General features: G+C 50.4%; 1 protein-coding gene, 1 long non-coding RNA gene and 1 pseudogene across 12 annotated transcripts in view; 1 reads left to right on the forward strand and 2 right to left on the reverse strand.

Annotated features, from left to right (window-relative positions):
- Positions 1-8,718: 8,718 nt before the first annotated feature.
- LOC100688467 lies at positions 8,719-9,131 on the reverse strand (annotated as a pseudogene).
- A 2,705-nt stretch (positions 9,132-11,836) lies between these two features.
- On the reverse strand, positions 11,837-20,453 carry LOC111090990. 3 transcript variants are annotated; one of them, XR_005373589.1, is made up of 4 exons: positions 20,295-20,453; positions 12,802-13,074; positions 12,387-12,523; positions 11,837-12,136 (listed from the first exon to the last, which is right to left on the reverse strand). It is a non-coding gene; the product is annotated as an uncharacterized LOC111090990 (long non-coding RNA). The 3 variants fall into 3 exon arrangements; XR_005373588.1 differs by lacking the exon at positions 12,387-12,523 and having other exon boundaries at positions 20,295-20,451; XR_005373587.1 differs by lacking the exon at positions 12,387-12,523 and having other exon boundaries at positions 11,837-12,191; positions 20,295-20,451.
- CHKA (choline kinase alpha) overlaps positions 19,561-27,532 on the forward strand; it is a 70,024-nt gene continuing 62,052 nt past the window's right edge. For 6 of the 9 annotated variants that reach the window (XR_005373586.1, XM_038563712.1, XM_038563721.1 and 3 more), the window contains exon 1: positions 19,561-19,916. Coding sequence is in view for 5 of the 9 variants with exons in the window: in XM_038563712.1 (XP_038419640.1) it covers positions 19,561-19,916 (356 nt within the window). In the remaining 4 variants the exon portion in view is untranslated. Of the gene's footprint in view, positions 19,917-20,163; positions 20,298-20,813; positions 20,924-27,532 lie in introns of those variants that run through there. The other 3 variants (XM_038563715.1, XM_038563716.1, XM_038563719.1) reach the window with 2 other exon arrangements.

Below are 27,532 nucleotides of genomic sequence, written 5' to 3' on the forward strand. Positions count from 1 at the left end.
AGAAGGCTCCAGAGGAGTTCGTATGAATAGGAGTTCATAAGCCCAAGGGGCAGAGAGGCAGCAGAGCCTGGTGAGAAGAATGGTGAGAAGTTCAGGGTGGCCAATCCAGAGGATTAATGGGGATGGGCAGGCCCAGGTGGTCTGGGGAGATTGGGTGCGAATGGTGGGGAGACAGGGGCTCACTGGGGTTAGGAACAGGGGTTCTTGTCCAGTGCCCTCAGGGCAAGTTCAGTCCACACCACCTCCTAATTTGGCAGCCTTGGCTTCCTGTTCCGTAAAATGGAAATGATCGTTGTGCCCAACTGGCTGGGGATTAAATGGAACAGCAAAAGGATGCCTGGGCACCAGTGTGGCCACAGACATTGGATAGCAGCTACTGGTCACTTTTGATTCCTGGAATCTAATTCCAGAGGCTATTCTGTTTCTCCTGCTTCCCCCAGTCAGCCCCACTTGGGCTCCCCACCCCTCCTCCTGGCCCCAGCTGTGGCCCAGCCATCCCAGGAGGCCAGAGAGGAGGGCCAGGCTCCTCACAGGACAGAGGGGGCGATGGAACCCCCAGTAGCACGGACAGCCTAAGCCCCCTTGCTGGCTGTGGCGGGCATCCTGCCTGGAGCCCAACACAGGCGGTGACCCGTTTGGGCCTCAGCGCCTCTTCTTAGCAACAACCTCCGAGCTGGAAGAGCCAAGCCAGAGGAGGAAGCAGCGAGTGCATAGGCCGAAGTGAGAGAGAAGAGAGCTGAGGTGGAGGCCCAAGTCAGCCACTAGCAGGGGCATCCACGGAAGCCACGAGAACAGAAGCGAGGAAGGCCAGAGGCCGGGGGCGCCGGTGCAGGTCGTTGGACGGCAACCCTACTGTCTGGAATTCATCCGGTGGATCTAGAACATCCATCACCATCTGATCACAGCCACTGCCTCTGAAAGGCCCACCTTGCTCGTAGCTAAGCAGTCCCCTTTGGTCCTTTGCCCTGGACAGTGACATTCCCTAGTTCTGTTCTCAGGTGTGGCTGGATGTAGTCCACACACAACATCGTCTTTTCTACGGTCTTGGCTAAAGGAAAAATAAATAAATAAATAAAGCAGATTCTTGACCTTATTACTGTATGCCCTGCAGTGTTTTGTGTGTGTGTGTGTTTTAAAGATTTTATTTATTTATTCATGAGAGACATGGACAGAGAGAGGCAGAGACAGGGCAGGGGCAGAAGCAGGCTCCACGCAGGGAGCCCGACGTGGGACTCAATCCCGGGTTTCCGGGATCATGCCCTGAGCCAAAGGCAGATGCTCAAGCGCTGAGCCAGCCAGGCGTCCCTAGAGTAGAGTTTTCCTGCATATGCTTTTAGTACAAGAAAAGCACAGATGGAAGCACTATTTTTTGTCTTTGGAGAGGATCCTGAAAGTCAGTTCAACTTAAAGAGCAACATTGTTGACTCTTAAAACTGGGGCAGTTCTGCTGGCAGATCTTTTAACAGAGGCCTCAGTGATAGTCACTTAGATTTGCTTACGATTTCAAAAAATAAAATAAATCCAATTAAATCAGCCCAGCAGCTGCGGCAGGGGGTAGCTACCATTGACCTGTGACAACGTGTTTGTGTTTGTTTAGCTGGAGCCACTCACCAAAGAGGTTAATGTTCAACACCCTCCAGCCCCTGGAGCTATGGCAGGGAGCCAGGCTGGTGAGACACGCTGGCCAGCACTGAGGCCACTGCTCAACTGCCCTTCCTGCCTGCCCCTCCCCGACAGTGACATGCGTGTGTTCTTGCCCTGGAGAGTATCAGGTGAAGCCTCCAAGGTCTCTCTCGGATCTTTGGGAACAGTGAACATAGGCAGGCAGGGAGCCTCATTGTGGTTCCCGGGAGGGAAGAGGAGCCTCAGGCTCAGAGTGGGACAGTGCCACCGATGTCATGAAGTCCCCAGGACTCTGCCACACTGGGCCAGTTCCTCAGAACCCCTGGGAGGCCCTGGTGGGTGGTGGCTTCAAGTATGGAGGGTGAGGCTGGTAAGCAGCCCTAGGGCTCGCTTGGGTTAGGGAGTCTTTGCTGTTCCCTCCTCCTGGACCTTCTCTCTGTCCCACCCTTACTTGAGCAGCAATTTCTCAGCCCTTGGACCCCTGGCAGATGTCACTTCCTGAACCCTCCCAGATGTCCCACTCTCACTCTGATCATCTCTGCTCAGCTCTGATCCCTCTAACCCCATGGGGTCTTTGGGGCCTGACAGTGTCAACCCAGGAAGGCTAGGGCAAGCCACAGGCTGATGGGGAAGGGGCTTCCTCCCTGGAGAAAGAAATCCCAGAAGCATTCCACCTCTCGTCCCCTTTGGCCAGCAGAGCAGGATTCAGGTGCCCCAGAAAAGCCCAAGCTTCAGGTTGCCACCAGCCTCGGGGGTGCCTGGGACACACTCTCCTCCCCCTCAGTGAAGAGGCCATGCCAGGCAAAACGGCTATGCCCAACCTGTGCCCCACGCCCTCTTCATCCTGCCTGGTGACTCCCAGCGGAGGAAGGACTGGAAGTAGGTAGCAGAGCACTTGCTCCATGTTGGACCTGGGAATGTGGCCTAAGGGCTGGGATGGAAAGGGCTGGTGGCCAAGGGACATGTGGTTGAGGGCACCTGCCACTGTCATAGCCTCCATGCCAGGCGAGTGCGGTGGACCCACCAGGAGGGAGCACACTGTCCTCTGGCTGGCCCCCTGGCCCACCTGCCTTCACAGAAACTGCTGCTTCTGGGGGTTCCTACGCAGCCACAAGGGTCAGGCCCATCTGTCCAGCCAGGAAACATGGAGATGGAAACAGGCCCTGTGAAGGGCCCAGGGTGTGCGCTGGGCGGGGGCAGAGCAAGCACGACACCAAGTAGGTCCTCTAGGCTGACCACCCCCCGTGGCCAAGAAGGGAAAGCAGGTTGTGACACGGACCACAGTGGCGGCTTGAGAGTTAACAGGGCACCTCGAGAAGGAATAAGAGGGGGGCGGGGGGAGTTTGCAAGGTGCCCAGTTGGAGGCGAGGGGCCCTGGGGGCAGCCCCACCCCCACCTGCCAGCCTACCTGCCCCGGTCAGGCTTGAGCTCACTGCCACCCCATGCCCCATGGATAGTGGGCCCCAGAGCACGCAGTGGGATGGCCCGGCTGGCCTCTGGTCCTTGGTCAGAGGTGGCAGATGTGGGCCGTGCTGGGGGTGAGCCACCCCCGTGCGAGGCAGCCTTCTGGGCACTGGGTCCGATGAACAGACTGCCGAGGGGGGTGGCAGCTCGTTACTGGCCATGTGGTTACAACCCAGCGCCACCGTTGAGAGGGTTGAGGTGGGCTGAGCTTAGACACCAGCCACAGAGAGCTGCAGAGGGCTGGACTCTTTCTCTCCCAGCTTTGGCCACCCCTGGACGGAGGCACCAGAGGGCCCGGCTCCTGCTGCCCTGGCTCCCTGGGGCTGTCTGCCCGGCCACTCAGTGGTCCCATACATCCGCTCATCTCCTCACTCATTCACTCATGGGGTGTTTGCTAAGCACCTGCTCTGTGCCATGATCTACACTGGGCACACACTGGCCACCAGGGAATCCCTGCCTCCTGCCCCTGAGTGGTCCATCGTCTGACAGGGAGACACTCACACTTCAGTTGGGGGACTCTGAGGAGGGCAGCCCAGGAGACATGGATGAAGCCTCCTGGAAGTGTGGCAGGCATAGCAGGGAAGGCTTCTTGGAGGAAGTGACAGTGGAACTTTGTTTTGGTTGTGGAGGTGAAGAAGGGCCTTGTCTGTCCCAGCAAGCCAGGCTTGGTGATGGATCGGGAGCCTGGAGGTCAGGCCACGGGCCAGCCTGGTCATTGACTTGCTCTGTGACCCAGGTCAGTCACTGCCCTTCTCTGAGCTTCTGTCAACAGTTGGCTTTGGCCCCTGCCTTGTAAAGCACGCAAGCTGGCAGGGCCCCCAGTGAGATGAGGCCACAAGCCTGGACCACAGGCCACTCATTGCTCTACTTGGGCAGCCTTAGGAGAGAGTGGAGGCAGACTGGCGGCCCCCCTCCCTCCATCCTGCCGCTTGGGCCTGGGGACCCTGACCCATACCAACTTCCTTTAAGGCCTGAGGCACTGAGAGAGACGAAGAGGAGCCGGGTCCTCTTACTCCAGGGTTTGGACCCACACCCTGCCACCTCCTGACTGTGTGGTCCATGGCAAATCACACCACCTCCTCGAGCTCGCTTTTCTCATCTGCTAAATTGGGGGGGCGGGGGGGGGGATGATAGGATGATAATTATAACAACTAATTGTCAGTTCTCCTGTAAGTGTAGGCACTGGGCTTAGATTTTCCATGCATTATCTTGACTTTCCCCCCAAGACTGAAAGGTAGACCTCGCCATTCTATTCTAAATAAGGACTCAGAGGAAGATGAGACTAAGACTCATCTCAAAACCACAGACCCTTGGTGCCTGGATGGCTCAGTTGGTTAAGCACACGACTTCAACTCAGGTCAGGATCCCAGGGTCCTGGGATCAAGCCCCACATTGGGAATCCACACTTAGTGGGGAGTCTGGTTTTGCCTCTGCTCATGCTCATGCTCTCTCTCCTCTCTCAAATAAATAAATAAAATCTAAAAACAAACAAACAAACAAAAACAAAAACCTCCAAAACAGCAGAACTGGCTTAGAACTCCAATTTTTCTGTTCAAAGACCAGAGACCCCAGCTACTTCCTTTAGTAACTTTCTTACCAGGTCCTGTCTCAAGCCAGGCTCAGCCAGACACACAGAAAGGCATGGAAGCCAGGCCCTGGGGCTTACCCTGGAGGAGTCAGGAGAACCAGGGGCCCGGCAGTCCTCCTGCCCCAGGGTGTTTGGAAACCAGGACACATAGGAGTTGTAGGACCTTGCACCATGAGGGAATGAGCCACCCCACTGGGGAAACCACCCCCCCGCCCCGCCCGGCCCCAGAAATCACTGGCCAAATGTCGTATCTGGTGAAGCATATGCTACCACCATCACTTCCCTCCAGCCTCCCAGACCTCATGCAGAAACTATCCTGAACTTTGTTGCAGGGTACACTGAGGAATTCTTGGGCTTCTTGGGCTTCTGGGCCCTGCATTCAGGGCAGTCATAGTCTGGGGACAAGGGGCTAGAAAGAGGTCACTGGCCCATGAAGTCTGCATAGCCCTAGTACAGTGGCACCCCCAGTGTGGCATAGCATGCCACCCATTGTGTACTCCTGAGCCCATTGCCAAACCTCCCTGTGCCTGTCTCCTTGCCACTGGCCCCATAGGCTGTGTGATGATACTGTGCAATAATTGGTGTGAAAAGTTTTGCATGGGGCCTGGTACCTAGGGAGCACTCAATGCACAAACTGTTGGAATCATATGACATTTCTTTGGGTAGGAGCCACTGGCCTACATGGGACATGGCTTCTGCCATGTGGAATTCCGATGGTTGGAACCTCAGAGCCCTGTCTCCGACTCCCCAGTCTCTAGGCTCAGGCCTTTGCGTTTCTCCACAAAGAACCACGGGCTGCTGGGAGCTCTTTCTGGTGAATGTGGCTGCAGGACTGTGGGGCAGCTTCTCTTTCTTTCCAAACCAGGTTTTCTCCCCTTCCTGGGGGTCTGGGAAGGGACCTTCCCTGAGAGCCTCCCAATAAATTATTTTCCTTATTTTCTTAAAAAATAATCTCTACATCCAGCGTGTCGCTTTAACTCAAAACCTTCAAGATCAAGAGTCATGTGCTCTACAGACTGAGCCAGCCAGGCTGCCCAAATTATTTTCCTTCTTAAATTAGCCTGAAATGGTGTCTGTCATCTTCAATCAGTAGACCCAGCTGGAGCAGTCAATGGTCTTGGGGCTGTGGCTCCCCCATCAGTTCTGGAGAAAGACATGAGGACAGTAAGGATGAAGGGGTCTCTTCCACAGCTGGGAAAATGTAGCCACTGAAGGTGGAATCTTCAAAGAACATTTCAAATGACTTGGGAGAATGCTCATGATAGATGCTTCAGTTGAAGAATAATTTACACAATATCCACAAGTTTTAATAAACAACTCAACTGGACACCTGGGTGACTCAGCGGTTGAGCAGCTGCCTTCAGCTCAGGGCGTGATCCCGAGTCTGGGGATTGAATCTTGCAATGGACTCTGCAGGGAGCCTGCTTCTCCCTCTGCCTGAGTCTCTGCCTCTCTCTGTGTCTCTCTTGAATAAATAAAATTTTTAGAAAAAAAATAAATAACTCAATTATTTTGGACATGATATTCATGCATGTAAACTACCACCCAGCTCAAGACATAGGACATTTTCAACCCCCAGGAGGCTCTCGAGTGCCCCTTCCCATATAATACTTCCTTTTTTTTTTTTTTTTAAAGATTTTATTTATTTATTCATAAGAGACAGAGAGAGACACACACACAGGCAGAGGGAGAAGCAGGCTTCATACAGGCAGCCTGATGTGGGACTTGATCTCGGGTCTCCATGATAATGCCCTGGGCTGAAGACGGAGCCACCTAGCCTGCCCCAAATAATGCTTCCTAAAAGGAAACTGTTACCCTGATTTCTACCTCCATTGACTAAGTCTGCTCTTCTAGAACTTCAAAAATGGGACCGGTGTGTCCTCTTTTGTCTATCTTTTTGCACTCCATGTTACATCCATGAGATTCCTTTCAAGTGTGGTGTGTCCTCTTCATCACAGTTGTAGTGCTCAATCATGGAAATATACCACAATTTGTTTATACATTCTACTCCTTTTGGACATTTGCATTGTTTCCTCTCTGGGGCTACTGCCAGTGGTGCTGCTGTGCATTGTTCACGCCTGCCTGTTGCTGGACATAAGCAGTCAGCAGTCATTTCTATCAGGTACCGACCTACATCCAGCAGTGCAATTACTGGTTCTTAAGATATGTGTGTGTTGGGGATCCCGGGGTGGCTCGGTGGTTTAGCGCCTGCCTTTGGCCCAGGGCATGATCCTGGAGACCTGGGATCGAATCCCACATCAGGCTCCCGGCATGGAGCCTGCTTCTCCCTCTGCCTGTGTCTCTGCCTCTCTCTCTCTCTCTCTCTCTCTCTCTGTCTCTTTCATGAATGAATTTTAATAAATCTTTAAAGGAGTGAAAGATGGTAACTAATAAAAAAAAGATATGTGTGTATTGACACTTTGTTATGAAAAACCTCAAATCTAGGGATCCCTGGGTGGCCCAGCGGTTTAGCGCCTGCCTTTGGCCCAGGGCATGATCCTGGAGTCCTGGGATCAAGTCCCACATAAGGCTCCCTGCATGGAGCCTGCTTCTCCCTCTGCCTGTGTCTCTGCCTCTCTCTCTCTGTGTGTCTCTCATGAATAAATAAATAAAATCTTAAAAAAAAAGAAAAACCTCAAATCTACAGAAAATTTGAAAGAATCGTTCAGTGAATCCCACAATGCACTTCACATGGACACCATAACTCTATTCTACTGTAGCTGTCGTATCGTGTTTCTATCCATCGCCCATTCCTCTGTCCATCCATTAATCTATCTACTGTTGCCAAGGCAGCAATATAATTTTAAGGAAAAAAAGGCAGACACAAAATTATTCCAAACCCATAGACTCAGAGAGATTGGGAGGGCATCCAGCAAACCCCCAATGACCATGGTGATGTCTGCCTGGTAGGATAGGGCTCAAGCTTCCCAGGAGAAGAAAAGGTGGCAGGGACCAAGGAAGTAGAACAGAAGGAAACTGCTCCATAAATCTCTTGACCCTAAGAGGTGTGAATGAAAGGCTCAGAGGGCCCATCCCAAGCTGAGGAAAGGTGGCCAGTAAAAGGGGAAGAATCTCATCACCAGCAACATTTAAGCTGAAATTTGGGAGAAGGTTCTGGACAAAGAGACCAGGATACTGTGCTGTGTCTAGGTGTTTATTTCTATGAAAAGCTTTCACAGGTATGCAAATAGCCAGTAAGCACATGGAAAGATGCTTGGCATCACTAACCATTAAGGGAAATGCAAATCAAAACTGCAAGGAGATACCATTTCACACCTTTTAGAAGCCCATTACAAAAGATAAAACAGAAAAACAAACAAACAAACAGAAAGCAGTGATGTTGCTGAGAGTGTGCAGAAACTGGAGCCCTTGTGTACTGTGGGAGGGTAAAAATGGTGCAGCCGCTTATGGAAAAAAAGTATGTGGTTCCTCAAAAAATTAAACATAGAATCACCATTTGATCCAATAATTGCACTTCACACACAGAAGAATTGAAAGTAGAGATTTGAACAGATATTTGTACCCCAAAATTCCTAGCAATATTATTCACAATAGCTGGTAGGTAGAAGCAAACAATCAAATGCATGAATGGGTAAAACAATGCGACCTATCTTTTTTTTTTTTTTTTTTTTTAAGATTTCATTTATTCATTCATGAGAGACACAGAAAGAGAGGCAGAGACACAGGCAGAGGGAGGAGAAGCAGGCTTCATGCAAGGAGCCCGATGTGGGACCCGATCCCGAGAATCCGGGATCGGGCCCTGAGCCGAAGGCAGACACTCAACCGCTGAGCCACCCAGGTGTCCCACGATGTGGCATATCCATACAACGGAATTTTTTTTGTTGTTATAGCACAGCTTACATATTTCAAAAGGACAAAAAATTAGTATCATTTACAGTATCTTAAGATAAATTGCCTTTGGGAGTTTTCTTTCCAGTACTTTTTAGGTCTATGAGACGTATCTAGAAAACGTATTACTGTGGAAAATGACTGCTTGAATCGATGGCAAGGGTGAGGGGAGGGCCTGTCTTTTCTCTTTTTGATTAATTGCTGTACTATCGTCCTTCAGGTGGCTGAGGGAATTTCATGTCTTCTTAGACATCATTAGGTGCCGCAGCTCTTGCAGGACAACTTTGGTGCTATATGAGTTCTGCCATTTTGCTAGCACGGATATGGCTTTTGGGTCCACCACTCCACTAGAACTATAAACTCCATATTAATTTTTGTTACAAATCTTACAAAGGGGGGTTGCTTCTGGGTACTTAGGTCTACATTCTATTTTAAGGTTGTATATTCAGTTTTCATAAATTGTTCTTGGAGGCCCAATTATCATCCCTGTCCATCTTGTTTTTGGTTTTTTTAAAAGATTTTATTTATTCATGAGAGACCCAGAGACAGAGACAGAAAGACAGAGACACAGGCAGAGGGAGGAGCAGGCATCTCACAGGGACCCCATTGTGGGACCGAATCCCCAAACTGGGATCACACCCTGAGCCAAAGGCAGATGCTCAACCGTTGAGCCACCCAGGAGTCCCCTCGTCCATCTTGTGTCATAACTTCGTCATCTTCTAGACCCCAGCTAACAGTGCCATCTCTTACTCCTTTCTGGCCTTCTTCCAATTCTTCCAACAGTCAAAAATTGTGAGGCACTTTTACTCCCAAGCCCGTGGTAGCTGCCATCTTGCGTCACTGTCCCATACAATGGAATATTATTCAGTCTTTTTTAAAAATCTTTATTTATTTATGATAGTCACAGAGAGAGAGAGAGAGAGAGAGAGAGAGAGAGAGGCAGAGACACAGGCAGAGGGAGAAGCAGGCTCCATGCACCGGGAGCCCAACGTGGGACTCGATCCCGGGTCTCCAGGATCGTGCCCTGGGCCAAAGGCAAGCACCAAACCGCTGCGCCCCCCGGGGATCCCATATTATTCAGTCTTAAAACGGAATACAATTCTGGGATGCCTGCTGGCTCAGTGGTTGAGCGTCTGCCTTTGGCTCAGGTCGCGATCCTGGGGTCCTGGAATCGAGTCCCGCACTGGGCTCCCCACAGGGAGCCTGCTTCTCCCTCTGCCTATGTCTCTGCCTCTCTCTGTGTCTCTCATAAATAAACAAAATCTTTAAAAAGAACAGACAAACAAACAAAAGATATGCAGAGCAGACAAATTCAGACACAGAAGGTGGAATAGAGGCTACCAGGGGTTGGAGGGGGTATGGGAGGTTGTTTAATGCAGACAGTTTCAGTTCTATGAGAGGAAAAGAGTGCTAGAGATTGGTTGCACAACATTGTGAATTTACTTAACACCACTGAACTATACAGTTAAATGTGTTTAAGATGGTAAAGTTGGGGTGCCTGGGTGGCTCAGTCAGATGGGCATCTGCCTTTGCCTCGGGTCATGGTCCCACGGTCCCAGGTCCTGGGATCGAGCCCTGCGACAGGCTTCCTGCTCAGTGGGGAGTCTGCTTCTCCCTCTCCCTCTGTTCCCCCACTACCTTGCTCATGCTGTCTCTGTCCTCTCTCTCTTTCAAATGAATAAATAAAATCTTTATTTTATTTTATTTTTTTAAATAAAATCTTTAAAAAAATGGTAAAGTTGATGAGAAAGACCAACTTCCTGGAACAGGAAGTAGGACAGTGTAAGGACCCCACTAGGCTGGGGGCATGGATTTCAGGTAAAACCAGTTGAACCAGTTATAGGGTACTCAGGAACATTCAGCTTTTCTGTGTGGCAGTTGAGAAGGGCAGGTTGGGCTCACCTAGGGTGGGGGTTTGCCAGGTGATTACAGCAGAGGAAGGGTCAGCCAAGTGCTAGGACGCTCAGCTCCCAGATGGCAGTCACTGAGCACCACAGAGCCCTGCTTCTGGCTCACACAAACTCCTTCCTTGCATGTGTTGGTGACCAAGCATCTCTCCTCAGCTTTGGGACACGAGACTCCCTGTCTTGTAATGCTGGCTTCACCTTGCACCCAGCGCCCTGGCTTACCATGGAAGGGGAAGAGTATGGGGAAGGTATACTGGGTATTTAACCCTCAAGGCTGTTCAGGGACATGTTCAACTCTGTTCCTGTCTTGGTCTATTCACATGATGGGCAGGTTGTCTCCCACGTGCTGATCCAGGGACCCAGGTGTCTTGGAGCTGGTGTGGCTGCCCTGGCTTCTTCCCTTGGATCCTCTGCTGCTAGTCAGAGACAAGGGCCATGGCAGGTGCAAAGAGGCTTTCCCAGAAGTGGCCTCTTTAAGGAGTCACATGGTCCTTGTCTGCTGCAAAGGAGCAGGGGACTGAGAAATATGATCTTCCTACTTGCCCAAGAAGGAGAGGTGCCCCTGGATAGTGGGAGTGTTCTCTCAGCGTCTCTGTCAAGAGAGCCAAGTATGTTCATGAGGGGTGGAATCCACACTGGGGCTGCTGGCTGGAGGGCAGATAGTGCTAAGGCCACCAACGGAGGCTTGAAAGGAGTCAGAAGGGGCACCTGGGTGGCTCAGTGGTTGAGCTGAGCATCTGTCTGACTTTGGCTCAGTCGAGATCCCGGAGTCCTGGGATTGAGTCCTGCATGGGGCTCCCCGCAGGAAGCCTCCTTTCCCTCTGCCTATGTCTCTGCCTCTCTGTGCTTCTCATGAATAAAAGAAATCTTTAAAAGAAAGAAAAATCAATCAATCAATCAATCAATCAGAAATCTGTAGCTAGGGAGGGTCCTAGAGGAGAAGTCTAAGTGCAGAGCTGGGGCCAATGGACCCAAAGTGGGATGCTCCAAAACAAATTTCAGGATGCGGCTATTTCCAGTGATGAGTGCAGAGCATGGCAGCTGGCATCCGCATAAGAAAAGAAGGCACAGACTTCTAGTTATAAAATAAATAAGTCACAGGGATGAAAAGAACAGCATAGGGAACAAATTGTCAGTAGTATTGTAATCACATTGTATGGTGACAGATGGTGACTAACTGACCCTGGTGCCAGGAGCATAAGGTATAGAATTGTCCAATCACTATGTTGTACACCTGAAACCCATATAACATTGTATGTCAGTTATACTTCAATTTAAAAAAAAGTGTTGTTTTTTTTTAAGATTTTATTTATTTATTCATGAGAGACACAAAGAGGGGGCAAGTACACAGGCAGAGGGAGAAGCAGGCCCCATGCAGGGAGCCCAATGCGGGACTCGATCCCAGGACTCCAGGAGCACACCCTGAGCCTAAGGCAGATGCCCAACCGCTGGGCCACTCAGGCGTCCCCAAAAAAGTGTTTTAAAAGAGAGTGCAAAAAAAAAAAAAAAAAGAGAGAGATTGAGAGAGCGCCAGCGAGGGTTCAAGAACACAGAGGCCAGAGTGGCAGGGGTCATGCAGGTAGATGCGGAGAACGGTGTTCTTTTCTCTTTTCAGGCCCTGGCCACGTTCCAGGTTCTGTCCTCAGCTCTAGTCACTCGTGTGATCCTTCTAATGACCATACGGGGCAGGGACTCCTGTTGTCCCCTTTACCGGCAGGGAACAGAGATGCAAACAGTACAATGACCTGATCGGGGTCAAACTGTGAACAGGGTGGACCCGGGATGAGCAGTCAGGCAACGCGGCGCCCCCCGCCCCCGCGCGGGCATCTCCCGTTCCTCCCGCGAACACGCACAGGGCCCCTGGCGCGTGCGGGCCCTGAAGGCGGTGGAGGGGCCCAGAGAGGGTGGGGGTCTCGCCGCACGAGCCCCCCAGGGAGGGGGCTGGGGGCGCGGACCCTTGGCCTCGGTCGGTCGTAGCTCGGATTAGTCCTGGCTCCGGGGACGCGAACCTTTGCCCGGTCACACGCTGGCGCCGTGGCCCAGGGCGGTTCCTTGCTGCTGTTGCTCTAATTGCGAGGGCAGCTTGGTCAAGCTGGTCGGAGGGGGGCAGACAGCCGTCGGGGGACCGAACATTGCGGGGGGAAGGGGGGCTCCGGCCACGGCCCCGCGGGACTTGCAGGGCAGGGTGGCCGCGCCGGGAGGGAGGCCGAGCTGGGTGGCTCGCCCTGGTGGGTGGGATCTGGGGGGGCACCCCCTCTCGGCGCAGACCCCGCCCCCTCGTCCTCCTGCCCGGCACCTGCCAGCTGGGCCCGCACCCTCTCTTGCCCAGAGGGGAGTGGCGCAGGAATCCCGTCGGGCCAGATTCCTTACCCCAAGGACAGCGGCTCCGCCTGGAATTTGGCCCAGACAGCGGGGCTGGGAGGAGGGTCCAGCCACAGCCTCCCAGGACCCAGATCTTCCAAGGTCGCCTTCTGCTTTCTCCTTCATTCTCTCCCTCTACCCTGTTACATGGCGTTCTAAGAGGCTCTGGGACCAGCCAGGGTCACGTGGAGGGTCGCCAGTGGGGTTCCACCGACTTCTGAGTGGCTTTGTCAGGCCCTGTGCGGTTGAGGGCTGCCAGCTTCCTTGCTTCCCAGTCGCTCACTAAAAGGGAAAGGACAGGGTCAGGGGCGTTGGGGCTAGTGATGCCAAGTACCCCTAAGAGAAGAGACCCTCCCAGCAAGTAGAAGCCAGATCCTGGACTGGGAGAAAGGGAATTAGGTGGGCGTGGCCCAGCAGTGGCCATGGCATCCCGGATAAGCAGAGCCCTGGGTCTCCGCTTACCCATCTGCACAGGGCATCTTTGGATCCTGCTGGTTCTCGTCCACAGAAAGGAGAGCTGTGCCAAGGCCACCTGGCACAAGTCCAGCCCGCAGAGCCCAGGGCTGACTGAGGAAACAGGAGCTCAGTAGGCTGCAGCGTCAGAGTCAAGGCTTCTGGACTTCTAGTCCAGAAGTCTCATTCCCATGCCATGACTTTCATCATATCTAGGATCTTTTGAAAAATGCACTTATTGGGGCAGCCTGGGTGGCTCAGTTGGTTAAGCATCTGCCTTTGGCTAGCGTCATAATCCCAGGGTCCTGGCATTGAGCCCTTCATTGGGCTCCCTGCTCAGCAGGGAGCCTACTTCTCCCTCTCCCCCTGCCTTTCCCCCTGCTTGTACTCTGTCAAATAAATAAAATATTTTTAAAAGTTAAAATGCACTTATTGTGTTACAAAAGTAATGCTTGTAAGCCTCAAAACCACAGGATAGGTATTCACCAAATTTAGAAAGTAAGTTTGAAAGATGTACTTTAAAACACAGGCTACTCTCTCTCTCTCAAATAGATAAATAAAATCTTAAAAAAAAGGGGGGGGGGAAGTAATCCCTGGATGGCTCAGCGGTTTAGCACCTGCCTTCAGTTCAGGACGTGATCCTGGAGTCCCGGGATCGAGTCCCACACTGGGCTCCCTGCACGGAGCCTGTGCAGATGGGTAAGCTGAGACCCACAGCTCTGCATATCCAGGATGCCGGTGTCTCTGTCTCTGCCTCTCTCTCTCTCTCATGAATAAATATATAAAATCTTTTTTAAAAAGCTTTTTTAAAAAACAAACCAACCACAGGCTCTGGGTGGCCCTTGGGATCACTTCCGGTAGATGGATGGCCATTGCCCAGGGTCTCCCGCAGGGACCTCAGAAGGGCCTTGTATTTAGATTTTGGCTGTCTTCTCTAAATAAGGACAGATTAACACAGAGATATGTGGTCAGGCTTGAAAGATGTTCTTCACACTATACCCTTTGCCACTATTAGCTTGTGTACAGTAAAATTATCTTGCCTGAGACCTTTTGCATGTGTGATATACAAGCATCAATTTGTTCAGCATAAGTATTTAAAATATGACCTGGTTTTAATAATCCTATTGAAGTATTTCTTCGTTTTTGAAAGTGCCAGGAGTCTCAAAAAACAGAAAAGGCCCCAGGCCCTCTTAGACCTCTAGGAGCCCCCAGAGTTCCTGTAGGCTATGTTCTCCCAGGGGCACTTGGGATGTACTGCTTGCAGGTGCTCCCCTCCTGACAACAGGTGATGGCTGCTGTCTTCCAGCCTCTGGGAATCCAGCTAATAGTCAGTAGAAAGGCACAGCCGCCCTTCGTGGGGTCCTGACTTTGTGGCCGGTACTTTCTCTGCTTGTGTCAGTGACTCTCCCCAACAATGCTGTAGGGTAGGAACAATGATCTTCCTCTGGCTTGGACAGGTAGGTGACTTGTCCAAGGCCACAACAGGCATGGAGGCACAAGATCCAAAGATAGGTTTTTATCTATCTTTCATTACCTTCACTCTGTGCTCAGGATCCCTGCAAAGGGCCTGTTCCATCCACCAGACAGTAGGCATTCAAGTCACTGGCTTTCTTTAAGCCCGCCAGGCCCTAAGCTCTGCCTGTGGCCTGAATTCACTGGGGCTAAGTATATGGTAGGAGGCCACCAAGTAGGACCACGCTTGGGCTCAGAGACCTGCTGCTAGGCCAGCCCAGTCTCTAGCTAGCTGACAGAGTATCCAGGGGTAGGACCAAACCCAGGCATGCCATGAAGAGGCCCAGCCCCTTGTTACTCTGCTGGAGGGGACTGAAACCCAATCGGAGCATATAGGATCTCAGCCTGTTGGCCTCTGAGCACTCCCCATCAATATTTTAAGGCTCAGAAAAGAAGTAGGGAGGCCTAGTCCCGGGTGCAGTCTAGAAGGGGGTGGTAAGCCCAGCACAGCTAGGATGCTGCTGCCTCAGTGAACCCCCACTGCATGTAGTGGTCCAAAGGTGATTTTGATGCAGATGGACAAGTCTCCTCTGCATTCACAGGAAGTCCTGGGGTGAGGTCTCTTCCATTTTGGGGGGCGTAGACTCAGAAAGCTCTTCCTTTGAATAGGCCTTGCAGTTGGAGTTGGTGGCACGGCTGTGGCCCATGGGACCCTGGTCTGCCCAGTGGTCCTGGGGACACCCCTGCCCAGTCCCACAGGCCAGACCAGAGGCATGAGTCTGCAGGAATGTCAGGGACTGGTCAGAGACTTCCCAACCACCTCCTTCCCACATTGCTCCCAAGGCCTATCACCCACACCCTCTGTGTCTGCTCTCAGAATTCAGCACCAACCAGAGCTTTTGGAAATTATTTTCTTATGTCCCAGAAGGAAGTTTTTGCTATGGGAACACCCTCTCTCCAGCCCCAGTACCTGCCATAGCAAATTTCTCTTTAAGCCTTGGCCACTTGTGCATGCATATTGACATTTTGATCAGAGAATGTACATTCCATCCAAAAATGAATTCTTTTCTGAGATGACATTGTCCTCTTGGGCTGAGCTGCTCCAAGTATGTATATTATTCATTACTGAATACCAGCCACTGGCTGAGAAGCCATGTCATGCAGTACACTACGTAACAATACAGGTGCTTCTTGCTCCTGGCATCCTCTTGTTCCCCCGTCACAACACCTCTGTGCCTTGGGGATGACACCAGCATGCTTCGTTTTACTGTGCTTTGTTTCATTGCACTTCATAGACACTGCATTTTTTAACAGATGCAAGATTTGTGGCAACCTTGCGTCAAGCAAGGCTGTCGGTACCATTTTTTCCAACAGCATTGACTCTCTTGGTGTCTCTGTGTCATATTTTAGTAATTATAGCAATATTTCCAACTTTTTCCTCATTATTGTATTTGTTATGATGATCTGCGATGACAACTCACTGTAAGTTCAGAGGATGATTAGCATTTATTAGCAGTAAAGTATTTTCTTTAAAGATTTTTTTCAAGTAATCTCAACATCTGATGTGGGGCTTGAACTCACAACCCTGAGATCGAGAGTCCCATGCTCTACCATCCAGGTGTCTTGTGATAAAGTATTTTTAAATTAAGGCATATACACTTTTTATTTTGGATATGCTATTGTACACTTAATGAACTATAGTATAGTGGAATTATTACTTTTATCTGCACTGGGAAATCAGAACATTCATTTCACTGACTTTATTGTGATATCTGCTTTATTGTGGTGGTCTGGAACTGAACCTGTAATGTCTCTGAGGTACGCCTGTCAGCCCCATTTTACAGCTGAGGAAACTGAGGCTCAGTTCAAAGATATGGTTAGTAAGTACTGAGCCAGAATTTCATCTAGTCAGCCAATATTTGAGTGTCCACAAACATCAGGGCCTGTCTGTCACGGGTTTGGAGAAAGATATTCAAGGTCCCAGCTTTCCTGGAGGCTCCATGTGTTGAGAAGATGGACAATACACAATAAACAAACAGGGATGAGGAGAGAGGCACTGGGTGGCCGTGGTTGGACAGTGTTGCTATTCTAGATTGGAATAGGAGCCAGGCAGAGCTGTTTTCCTCACTATGCAGTGCTGCCAATGACTGGCCCATAAATAATGTGGAAAATGAATCCTTCGTACCACCTTTGACCTGGCCACATTTAACTCCTGATACACCAACATGTAGGCTCAACATCTTTTTTTTTTTTCTTTCTTTTTTTGAGTAAGCTCTATGTCCAGTGTGGGGCCTGAACTCGCCACCCCCAGATCAAGAGGCACATTGACTATTTGACTAAGCCAGCTAGGTGCTCCATGGACCCAAATATCTTTTATAGCTTGGTCCAGGTGCTGGACGAACACTGAGGTTATTTCCAGCTTTCTCCAATTACAGATGGTGAGGCAGTGGATGGTATGATGCATGGGGCTTTCCGCTCTGGATGACTTCTTGGTAGAAAGTCTTGAGAATGTGGTTGGCAGCTCAAAGGTCACGAACATATTTATCACTCTGGATTTCTCCTGGTGGAGCCTGATAGGTCCGGTGCTTTTCCTGAGCACCTACTTGGTGCCAAGCCCCATCTTCATTATACATCCTCATTGATTACTCTGGAAAGGGGACTGCCTGGAAAATGCCTTTTTCAACCTTTCAAAGCCTTGCTCAAACACCCCCTGGCAAGGCTTCCCCTACTTTTAGGGCAGAATTAGTCTTTTTTCATGTAAAACCTCTTATTTTAGCATCATGATATGCCAAGCTTCCTCAGCCTCTGCCCTGGTGGTTTTGTCCCAGCACTAAGGGTGGGAGCTGAGTGGCCAAGCCAAGGATGAGCTTATTAGAGCTACATTCAGGATTTTGTTTGATTGTAGGGGAGGGAAGCTTTCTACCCTCTTGGAAGTAATACTCTTCACACAAAGGAGCCAGGATGCCCTGCGCTCACCTCTCATCTTAGGTAAGAGACCTCAGCTGAGGCATGCAGCTTCTGTAGGACTCAGTCTTCATATCTATAAATGGAAGTACCTTTAATAAGGCATCCTTTCCTTCCCACAGGGAACTGCCATCCCATAAAGGCGCCTGTGGGTTCTAACAGCCCAAACCAGCAGACGCCAGAGTTACTTCTAGTGCCCTTTCCTCCCTGCCAGGTTTCTGGCATTCCGGAGATTACTAGGTGGCTGCCAGGGGACAGTGGGACAAAAGGTCTGTCACCTGGGCAGGCCGGTGGACACAGCCCCACCTCCCTACGAGTATTATTTTTAGACAAAGTCCTTGGCTACTTTATCTAAATGGCCTGACTGGAGACCTTGACTTCCCAGCTTTTCAAATATCCAATGGGACTCTCACCTTCCCTTCCACCCAAACGCCTAGGCTACTCCCAGGTCCTTAGCCCAGTGTTCCGGCCCCATCTCTACAGCTGTCTCATCAAAAGCCCCCTTTCATTAGGACGCTTTTTCTCAATCAGACCATTTTTCTTGGAGCAAGTTCAGCTAAGTACACGCTGTCTAAAAAGAGGTTTTCGGGCAGGCTGAAATCCCACGCAGAAGCCATTTTCTGTAATCCAGGCGCTTAATTTCCTAAGCAGCCTGGGAAACCTCTTGTCCCAGCTCATGTCCCATAAACTAGGATCCGTAATGTTTATGCTTATCTGTAACCCACTTCCAGAAAGGATCGGGGCGGGAGGGTCAAAGAGGAGTGAGGCACAGCGGCCCCTGTGGCAAGGGGAGCAGGGCCGTCGTCCCCCTCCGCGGGCAAAGGTGCATTAGTCGCGGTCACGGGGCTGCCCCCTGCGCGGGGGCGGGCGGGGCGCCCACAAAGCCAGCAGCCCCGTGTCATTCACCTTTGGCCAGAGCCCCGCTGCGGGATGCCGCCCCGCCCGCCCCGAGCCTCGAGGCTCTGGCGTCCTCAGCACCAAGGACAGGGAAACTGAGGCTGCCGGAGACCTGGGAGGGCGGGGTCCCCTGAGCGGCCTCGAACCAATCGCCTCTGCCCCCTTTCGGACCGGGGCTTCTGACCAGGGGATAAGTCGCTCCTCTGGCTTCTGGCTGGACGCAGCGTGGCCGCGAGGAGCTGAGCCGGCGCCGGGAAACGTTATAAAAACACACCCACGGAGCTGCAGAAGGAGGGGCCCTGCCCAAGGTCGTGCGGAAAGAGGCGCCGGCTTCCTGCTTGCCCCCGGCCAGGCCCCGGCCTCTGACGCCCCGGGGTCCCCAGGGGCCCAAGCAAACTGTCCGAGCCCCAGACAAATCCGAGCCCCAGACCCCCGCTGAGGGGCCGCCCTCACCCGGTCCCCGCACCGCTCCAGGGGCGCCCCCGCGCCTCCTCGCTGCGCTCCAACCCCGCGACCCCCCGCGCCGGCTCGACGCCCCGCCCCCCGCCCCCCGCGCCGGCCCCGCCCCCCGCGCCGGCAGCGCCCGGGGCGGGGGCGGCACCGCAGCCAATAGCGAGGTGGCGTGGCGAGGGCGGCGGCGGTTGTGATGCGCCGGGCCGGCGGGCGCCAGCCAATCCGCGGCGAGCTCGAGGGCGGGCTGCGACGCGAGCGGCGCTCCTCGTGCGGCGGCGGTATAGGAGCGAGCGCCGCGGCCAGCAGGGCCAGCAGGGCCAGCAGGGCCAGCCGAGCGCCGCCGCCGCCGCCGCCGCCTCCTCCGCCCGCCGCCCGCTCCCTCCGCGCCGCCGCCCCGCGTCCGCCCGGCGCGCCCGCTCCCGGCCGGCCCGTCGGAGAGCCGGCGAGCCGCCTCCGCGCCCGGCCTCCGTGAGGGGGGCGCCCGGCCGGACCCTGAGCCTCGCCCTCTCGCGCTGCGGCCGCCCGCGCCTCCTCAGCCGTCTGCCCGGCATGAAGACCAAGTTCTGCAACGGGGGCGAGGCGGAGCCCTCGCCGCTCGGGCTGCTGCTGAGCTGCGGCGGCGGCGGCGGCGGCGGCGGCGGCAACGCAGCCCCGGCGCCCGGCGTGGGGCAGCAGCGCGACGCCGCCAGCGACCGCGAGCCCAAGCAGCTGGGCGGCCCGCCGCCGCCGCTCGCGCTGCCCCCGCCGCCGCCGCCGCCGCTGCCGCTGCCCCCGCCCCCGCCGCCGCCGGCCGACGAGCAGCCCGACCCTCGGACGCGGCGCAGGGCCTATCTGTGGTGCAGGGAGTTCCTGCCCGGCGCCTGGCGGGGCCTTCTCGAGGACCAGTTCCACATCAGCGTCATCAGGTCGGTGGCGGTGCCCCGCCGGGGTGGGCGCCCGGGGCCCCCGCGGCCAGCCGCTACCCGGTCAGGTGATGCGGGCCGGGCGGGGGCGGGGCCTGCGGGCCGAGGGGGCGGGGCCTGCGGGCTGCTCGGGGGCTCCGGACCCGGTTCCCCGACCGCGGCCGGGGCCCCGCGGCGCCGCCAGGACCTTCCAGGAGTCAGGCCGTTGGGGGGCGGGGGGGACCGGTTTCGTGGGAAACCGTCAGCAGAACAATGCCGCCGAATCACAAAGTGCGTTTTGTCCCGAAGCCTAACATCTGCCTGGGAAGTCCCTTTGCGGTTGAGGGCCTTGAAAACGCGGACGGGTGTCGTGACCGACTTTCAAAAAAAAAAAAAAATCACCTGGTAACTTCGCTTCTAGTTCCTCGAGTCCGTGGGTTTGCTTTTTCTCTCCGCTCTCAAGAGAGTCACTTATTTGTTAGTGTCCAAGGGGGTGATAGTGGTTCGTCCGCGCCGACACTGCTCAGGCCCAGGGCTGTATTTGTGGTCAAAGTTTAGGAGGTGTGGCTCCAAGAATTATGAGCAAGGGAGAAGGAGTTTCCCTCCTTTTCCCCTCCCACTTTTTAAACTAAAAATGTTTAGTCGTAAATTTAAATGACAAAAAGAGTATGTGTTATGTATTCAGACTTAACAGGAAAACAGACTCCCTTGGTTTCTGCTGCCATGAGATAACCATTTAACAGTTTGTGTGTGTCCTTCTGTTGAGACCTTTAAAAATGCGTTTTTTTTTTTTTTTGTTTTTTTTTTCTCTCTGCTGACTTTCTTTTAGCTGGTTGGCCAGGTTGAGCGTCCTATGTAGAAACTGGCTGGCTGCCATTGATAATCCCCAAATCCAGTTGTAGTCATTTGATTCCTTTTCAGTGCCCAGCCTTTGAGCAGAGCTGCCAGTGCGACACAATAACCAAGCTTCACTTCCTTGTTGTGCCTGTGGCCTCTCACAGATTTGCTCATGGAGAAGTGAGAGTCAAAAGGTAGGAATGAAAAACAGATGTTCAGATAATCTCACAATTGCCTACTGACGTTTTGTTTTGATGAAACTCTCCAAAACGATCACATTTAGGTAGGCCTGAAAATTCCTCCGTGAAAAAGGCGATAGAGCTCATCAGAGGCCGTGTCATCAGTCCGTAAGGGGCTGGAGGTCAGTGGCTGTTTGCTTTTGTCAGAGCCTGAACTGCTAGGTCTCTGGTACCCCTCCTCCTGCTCTGGTGCCCTTGCCTGTTGCCTGTGAAGACGTTTGGACACCCTGGGATCCAGCCTTAAGACGTTTTTTTTGTGGCTCCTTTTGGGGGACTGTCACTGGTCAGTTAAACCTTTGTGTTTTTCTCAAAACTGTCACTGTAAGAGCATTGAGGATGTGTTTTGTTTCTTTTCTCCAAGACTAAGTAGTCTTAGGAATGGTCTTGGAAGCATCATTTTGGTTTGGTTTTAAAACAATGTATGGGATACATTGCCTCTTAGTTCTGTTTTCTGAAAGAGAATGTGGTTATGGAATCCATTTAATAAGGAGAAAAGAGGTGACTTAGGACACAGGAAGAGAGTAAGAGGTAAGGGAGTGATACCTAGCTTTTAAAAGCAAAAGAGGCAGTTGAGGGTGGGGAATAGGGTTCCCCTTGGTTGAAATCTGGTGAACCTCCATGGGCAGTGGCCTTTCCTGTGGCTCCAGCTATTAGGTGTTACTCTTGATGATCTTTCAGCTTTTGGCTGAGTGCTGGTCCCTCTGCAGCGCTTTATCAGATCTTACCACCTCATCTCAGTCTATCTGTCCCACATTTAACCCTATTACTCCTTCCCACCCTGGAATATGCTTTTGCTGCTTTCTGTTTTGGGTTGGTAACAGCAGCTGGCCAGAACCCCAGGACCGCTGCCACCTTTGCACTCCCCCCGGAAGCCCCTCCTCTACCTGCAGTGGCAGGTGAGATCACGTGAGCTACTTCTGCATCCATACCTGCTGTCTTCTCTCTGTGCTGTTTCTGAGGCCAGGAGTTCAGGTCCGTGTCCTTGCTTAGACCTGGCACAGGAGGCGCCTTTGGATGTCCTTGTGCTTTGGGCTCCCTCCTCGAGTTCTGGGTCCCCTTGGTAGATATTTCTCAAATATTGTTACTCTTTGTTTCAAAGTTTATGTGGCTTCCTGTGGCTGGGGAATAAAATCCAGACTTGTTTGCATGCTTTAAACTTGGGCCCCAGCCTCCCTTTCTAGAGTGGTTCCTTTTTGTTGCTATTGTTTGAAAATTGCTTTTTCCCTCTTACCAGAAGCGAGCAGCAATGAGCTCCTTACACGGGACCCTGCGTTTCCTGAATGAGCTTTGTGCTTTCATTTCTAGGCCTTTCTTTGCTCTTATACTTGGCTTGGCAGCCTGGTGTGTCTGCTTTTAAACTTCCTCCTTCAAGGCCTAGCTTAAGGAGAAACAGAATTAATTTCTTTATTTATGTCTTTTCTGTAGCACTTCATAACCATACGCAGCTTCACAGCAACAGCAGCTACCACATTTCTGTGTTTATTCTTTGCCATTTCTGTTGGGTTGAATTCCTAGAGGGCATTTTCTTTTTCTTTTTCTTTTTTTTTTTTTTTTTAGAGGGCTTTTTCTATTCCTCTCTATCTCTAGCAATGGAATTGTGCCTGACTCCTGGTGGGCACTGAATTTTAAATTGACCTCTTTGCTATTCTCTTATCTGTAATGACAGGGGTCTTTTTAACCAGACTATTCGTTTGCTTGAGTCCCTGTAGCTAGGAGTGTTATAGGGAAAGATAAGAATTATCACATTAGGGCACCTGGGTGGCTCCTTGGTTAATTGCCCAGCTCTTGCTTTTGGCTCATGATCTTAGGGTTAGATCATGATCTTAGGGTTGTAAGATCAAGCCCCGCATGGGACTCTGTGCTGGGTGTGGAATCTGCTAAAAGATCTACCTCAACCCTGACCCTCCTCATGCTTGCTCTCTCTCTCTCAAAAAAAAAAAAAAAAAAGGAATTATTGTAACATAAACATCGTCATTAATAAACTGATCACTTGAAAGTTTTGTCCATGCCTGCCATCACAGCTGCTCACTAGCTTCTGTTTAGGCTTATCAAATCAAAGGTTTGTTACCATTCTCATTGATGATTGGTAAAAGTCACAATCAGTTGTGAAATGAAATTGCAGATCTTTTAAGATTTCATGAAGTTTGATGGAAAAAACGTTTGAGAGCTTTTAAAGCCTCACACATACCTGTTGACACATTACATCCCACGGACTAGCTAACAGTTGAAAACTGATAGAGAAGGTGATACCCTGAGATCTCCCAAGTAGAATAATTTAATTATCAAAAAACTGAGAGAAGTCCATGAAAATACTGTCCAAATCCCTAGACATATTTGCACAGTAATGCAGTAAGGATCAGATAGGGAGTGAGTTGTAGTTTATGGTGTCATCAATAAGTTTTTTGATAAAAGTATGCCAAAATTCCCTACTTAGTTTCCTTCTTATGTACACAGTTACATTTATAACCTAAATTATGTTATGTATAACTTTTAGTTTCATTTCTCAAGATGAAGTTTCATTTACATTTTGCTTTTACTATTTACTGTGAGAATTTGGTCCCTCATGTGGCCTTACTTTTTTATTTTTATTTTATTTTTTTTATTTTACTTTTTTATTTCTTTAAAGATTTTATTTATTTATTCATGAGAGACAGAAAGAGAGAGAGAGAGGCAGAGACACAGGCAGAGGGAGAAGCAGGCTCCATGCAGGGAGCCCAATGTGGGACTCGATCCCGGGTCTCCAGGATCATACCCCGGGCTGAAGGTGGCACTAAACTGCTGAGCCACCCGGTTTTTTTTTTTTTTTTTTTTTTTTTTTAAGATTTTATTTATTTATTTATTCATGAGAGTCACACAGAGGCAGAGACACAGACAGAGGGAGAAGCAGGCTCCTCGCAGGGAGCCTGATATGGGACTCAATCCCTAGACTGGGATCATGCCCTGAGCCGAAGGCAGATCGCTGAGCCACCCAGGCATCCAAAAGTGGGCTTACTTTTTAAAAAAAATTAATAAATTTGGGGTGCCTGCCTGGCTTAGTCCATGGAGCATGTGACTCTTGATCTCAGGGTCATATATTCAAGACCCACTTTGGGTGTAGAGCTTACTTAGAAAAAAATTAATGAACTTAACTTTTTAAAAAAATTATTTATTTATTTATTTATTTATTTATTTATTTATTTATTTATTTATTTATTTATTTATTTATTTATTTATTTATGACCCAGAGAGAGAGAGAGACAGAGAGACAGACACAGGCAGAGGGAGAAGCAGGCTCCATGCAGGGACCCGGATGTGGGACTTGATCACAGGACTCCAGGATCACGCCCTGGGCTGAAGGCAGGTGCTAAACCACTGAGCCACCCAGGTGTCCCAGAACTTAACTTTTCTAGAGCAGTTTTATTTTATTATTATTATTTTTTTAGAGCAGTTTTATTTTTTTTATTTTTTATTTATTTTTTTTTTTTTAGAGCAGTTTTAGATTCACAGCCAAATTGCAGAAAGTACAAAGTTCCCATATATCCTGTGTTCTCCTGTCACCCCACCGGAGTGGTACATTGGTTACAGTTGATGAACCTACACTGATGTCATTATCATTCAGAGTCCCTAATTTACACTGATCCTCTGTGTTTTTAATTTAAAGATCCTCTGTCCTCTGCCTGTCCCTCTCTCCTCCCAACCCTTTTTCTCAAATGTTCTTTGATTTGAAGCATAAAGTATGTAGCCTTCATATTGGCTTCTTTCCTTATCAGTATGCATTTAAAAGTCTCCATGTCTTTTCATGGCTTACCATATCATGATAGTATATTTCATTTTAATACTGAATAACATTTCATCACCCAGATGTACCATAGTTTATTCATTTACCTACTGAAGGACATCTTGGTTGCTTCCAAGTTTGGCAGTTATGAATAAAGGTGTTGTAAAAAAAAAAAAGGTGTTGTAAATATCCACGTGCAGCTTTTTGTGTTGATGCAAGTTTTCAATTCTTTGAGTAAATACGAAGTAAATACGAAGTTGTGCAATTGCTGTATTGTGTGGTAAGAGCATGTTTTGTTTTGTAAGAAATAACCAGTCTCTCTTCCAGAGTGGTTGTGCCATCTTGCATTCCCATCAGCACTGAGCGAGAGCTCCTGGTGCTCCACACCTTCCCCAGCATTTGGCATCAGCATTCTAGATTTGGGCCACTCTGATAGATGTGCACTGGTATCTTGTTGTTTTGGGTTTCTTTTTTTTTTTTTTTTAAGATTTATTTAATTAACAGAGTTAGGGAGCACAAGCATGTGGAGCAGCTGAGCAGGGAGCCTGACGTGGGGCTCCATCCCATCCCAGGACCCTGGGATCATGACCCGAGCTGAAGGCAGATGCTTAACCGACTGAGCCATCTAGGCGCCCATGGCATCTTGTTTTAATTTGCAATTCCCTAATGGCATATGACATGGGGAATCTTTTTATCTGCTTATGTGCCTTCTGTATATCTTTTTTTTTTTTCCTGTATATCTTCTTTGGTGAGGTTTGTGTTTAGGTTTTTTTGCTCATTTTTTATGTTATTTATTTTTATTTTTTAAAAGATTTTATTTATTCCTGAGACACACACACACACACACACACACACACACACAGAGGCAGAGACACAGGCAGAGGGAGAAGGAGGCTCCATGCAGGGAGCCCAACGTGGGACTCAATCCCGGGTCTCCAGGCTCACGCCCTGGGCTGAAGGCAGTGCTAAACTGCTGAGCCACCCAGGCTGCCCATTTTGCCCATTTTTTAAATCAAGTTGCCTATTTTTTTATTGTTGCATTTTAAGAGGTCTTTGTATCTTTTAGCTAATAGTCCTTTATCCAGTGTGTCTTTTGCAGATATTTTCTTCCAGTTTGTGATTGTCACCTTATTTTCTTGAATAGTGTCTTTGTGGAGTTTGAAGTTTTAATGAATTCCAGGGGCCCCTGGAACTCCATTGGTTAAGCATCTACCTTCGGCTCAGGTTGGGATTTCAGGGTCCGGAGATCCGACCCTGAGTCTAGTTCCCTGCTCAGTGGGGAGCCTGCTTCTTCCTCTCCCACTCCCCCTACTTGTGTGCTCACGTTCTTTGTTGAATAAATAAATAAAATCTTAAAAAAAAATTTTAATGAATTCCACCTTATCAATCATTTCTTTCATGGATTGTGCCTTTGGTGTTGTATGTAAAATGTAATCACCATGAGCAAGGCTGTTTATTTATTTATTTGTTTGTTTATTTTAAGGTTTTATTTATTTATCCATGAGAGACACACAGAGAGAGAGAGAGAGGCAGGGACACAAGCAGAGGGAGAAGCAGGCTCCATGCCGGGACTCTGATGCGGGACTCGATCTTGGATCTCTAGGATCACACCCTGGGCCGAAGGCAGCGCTTAACTGCTGAACCACCTGGGCTGCCCGAGCAAGGCTGTTTAGATGATAGTGTGGTTTGTAGTTTTGCATTTTATGTTTAGGTCTAGGATCCATTTTGTGTTAACTTTTGTAAAGGATGTAAGGTTGTGTGCTAGATTTTATTTTCTTTTCCTCTCTGTTTTTTATTTGGTGTCTTGTCGGGTAGTTGGGATGGACACAGGCATCACAAGCAAGACAACACTCAAGCAAGATCTTTCTTGAGCTTGGCTTCGTCTTGATTTCTTTTTTCGTTTCTGTTTGTCTCTGTCTTCTCTCTCTAGTTCTTCTTTATTTCTTATCTCTTTTTCTTTCTTTCTTTCTTTCGTTTATTTTCTTTCTTCGTGTTCTAGATTTATTATTATGTTAGGGACACACGCAAGGGGGAGAGGAGAAGTAGGAGGCAGGAGACATAGGCAGAGGGAGAAGCGGCTTCCCACAGGGGACCTGATGTGGGCTCGATCTGGATCCTGGGGTCAGTCTGAGCCAAAGCAGATGCTCAAACTGTGAGCCACCCAGGGCTGTGGAGGGAGGGGAGGGGGGCGGAGGGAAGTAGGGAGTAAGGGATAGAGGAGGGGAGGCAGGCGGAGAGGAGGGGGAGGAAGGGCAAGGCAAGGGCAAAGGAAGGAAAAGGATGTAATCGGGAAGGGAAAGGGATTAAGAGGCACAAAGGGGAACAGGAAAGGAGATAGGGAAACGGGAAAGGTGGGAGCAAAGGAAGGGAAGGGGAAAAGGAACGGGGAAAAGGGAAAGGAAAAGAGGGAAAAGGGAAAAAAGGAAATAGGAAGGAAGGGAAAGGGAAGGAAAAGGAAAGAGGGAAAGGGAAAAGGAAAAGGGAAAAGGAAAGGGAAAGGGAAGAAAGGGAAAGGGAAGGGGAAAAGAAAAGGGAAAAGAGGGAGGAAAGGAAAAGAGGGAAAGGAAAAGAAAAGGGAAAGGAAAGGAAAAGGCGAAAAGGAAAAAGGACAAGGGAAAAGGAAAAGGAAAGAAGGAAAAAGGAAAGGGAAAGGGACAAAGGGAGAAAGGACGAAAGGGAACGGGAAAGGAAAGGGAAAGGGGAAAGGAACGAAAGGGAAAGGAAAGGGCAAGGATAAGGAAGGAAGGGAAAGTAAGAAGGAACCCTTTCCCTTCCCTTCCTCCCTTCCCCTCCCCTTCCCCTCCCCT

The sequence above is a fragment of the Canis lupus genome, chromosome 18 (assembly GCF_011100685.1).
Source record: "Canis lupus familiaris isolate Mischka breed German Shepherd chromosome 18, alternate assembly UU_Cfam_GSD_1.0, whole genome shotgun sequence".
Lineage (NCBI taxonomy): Eukaryota > Metazoa > Chordata > Mammalia > Carnivora > Canidae > Canis > Canis lupus.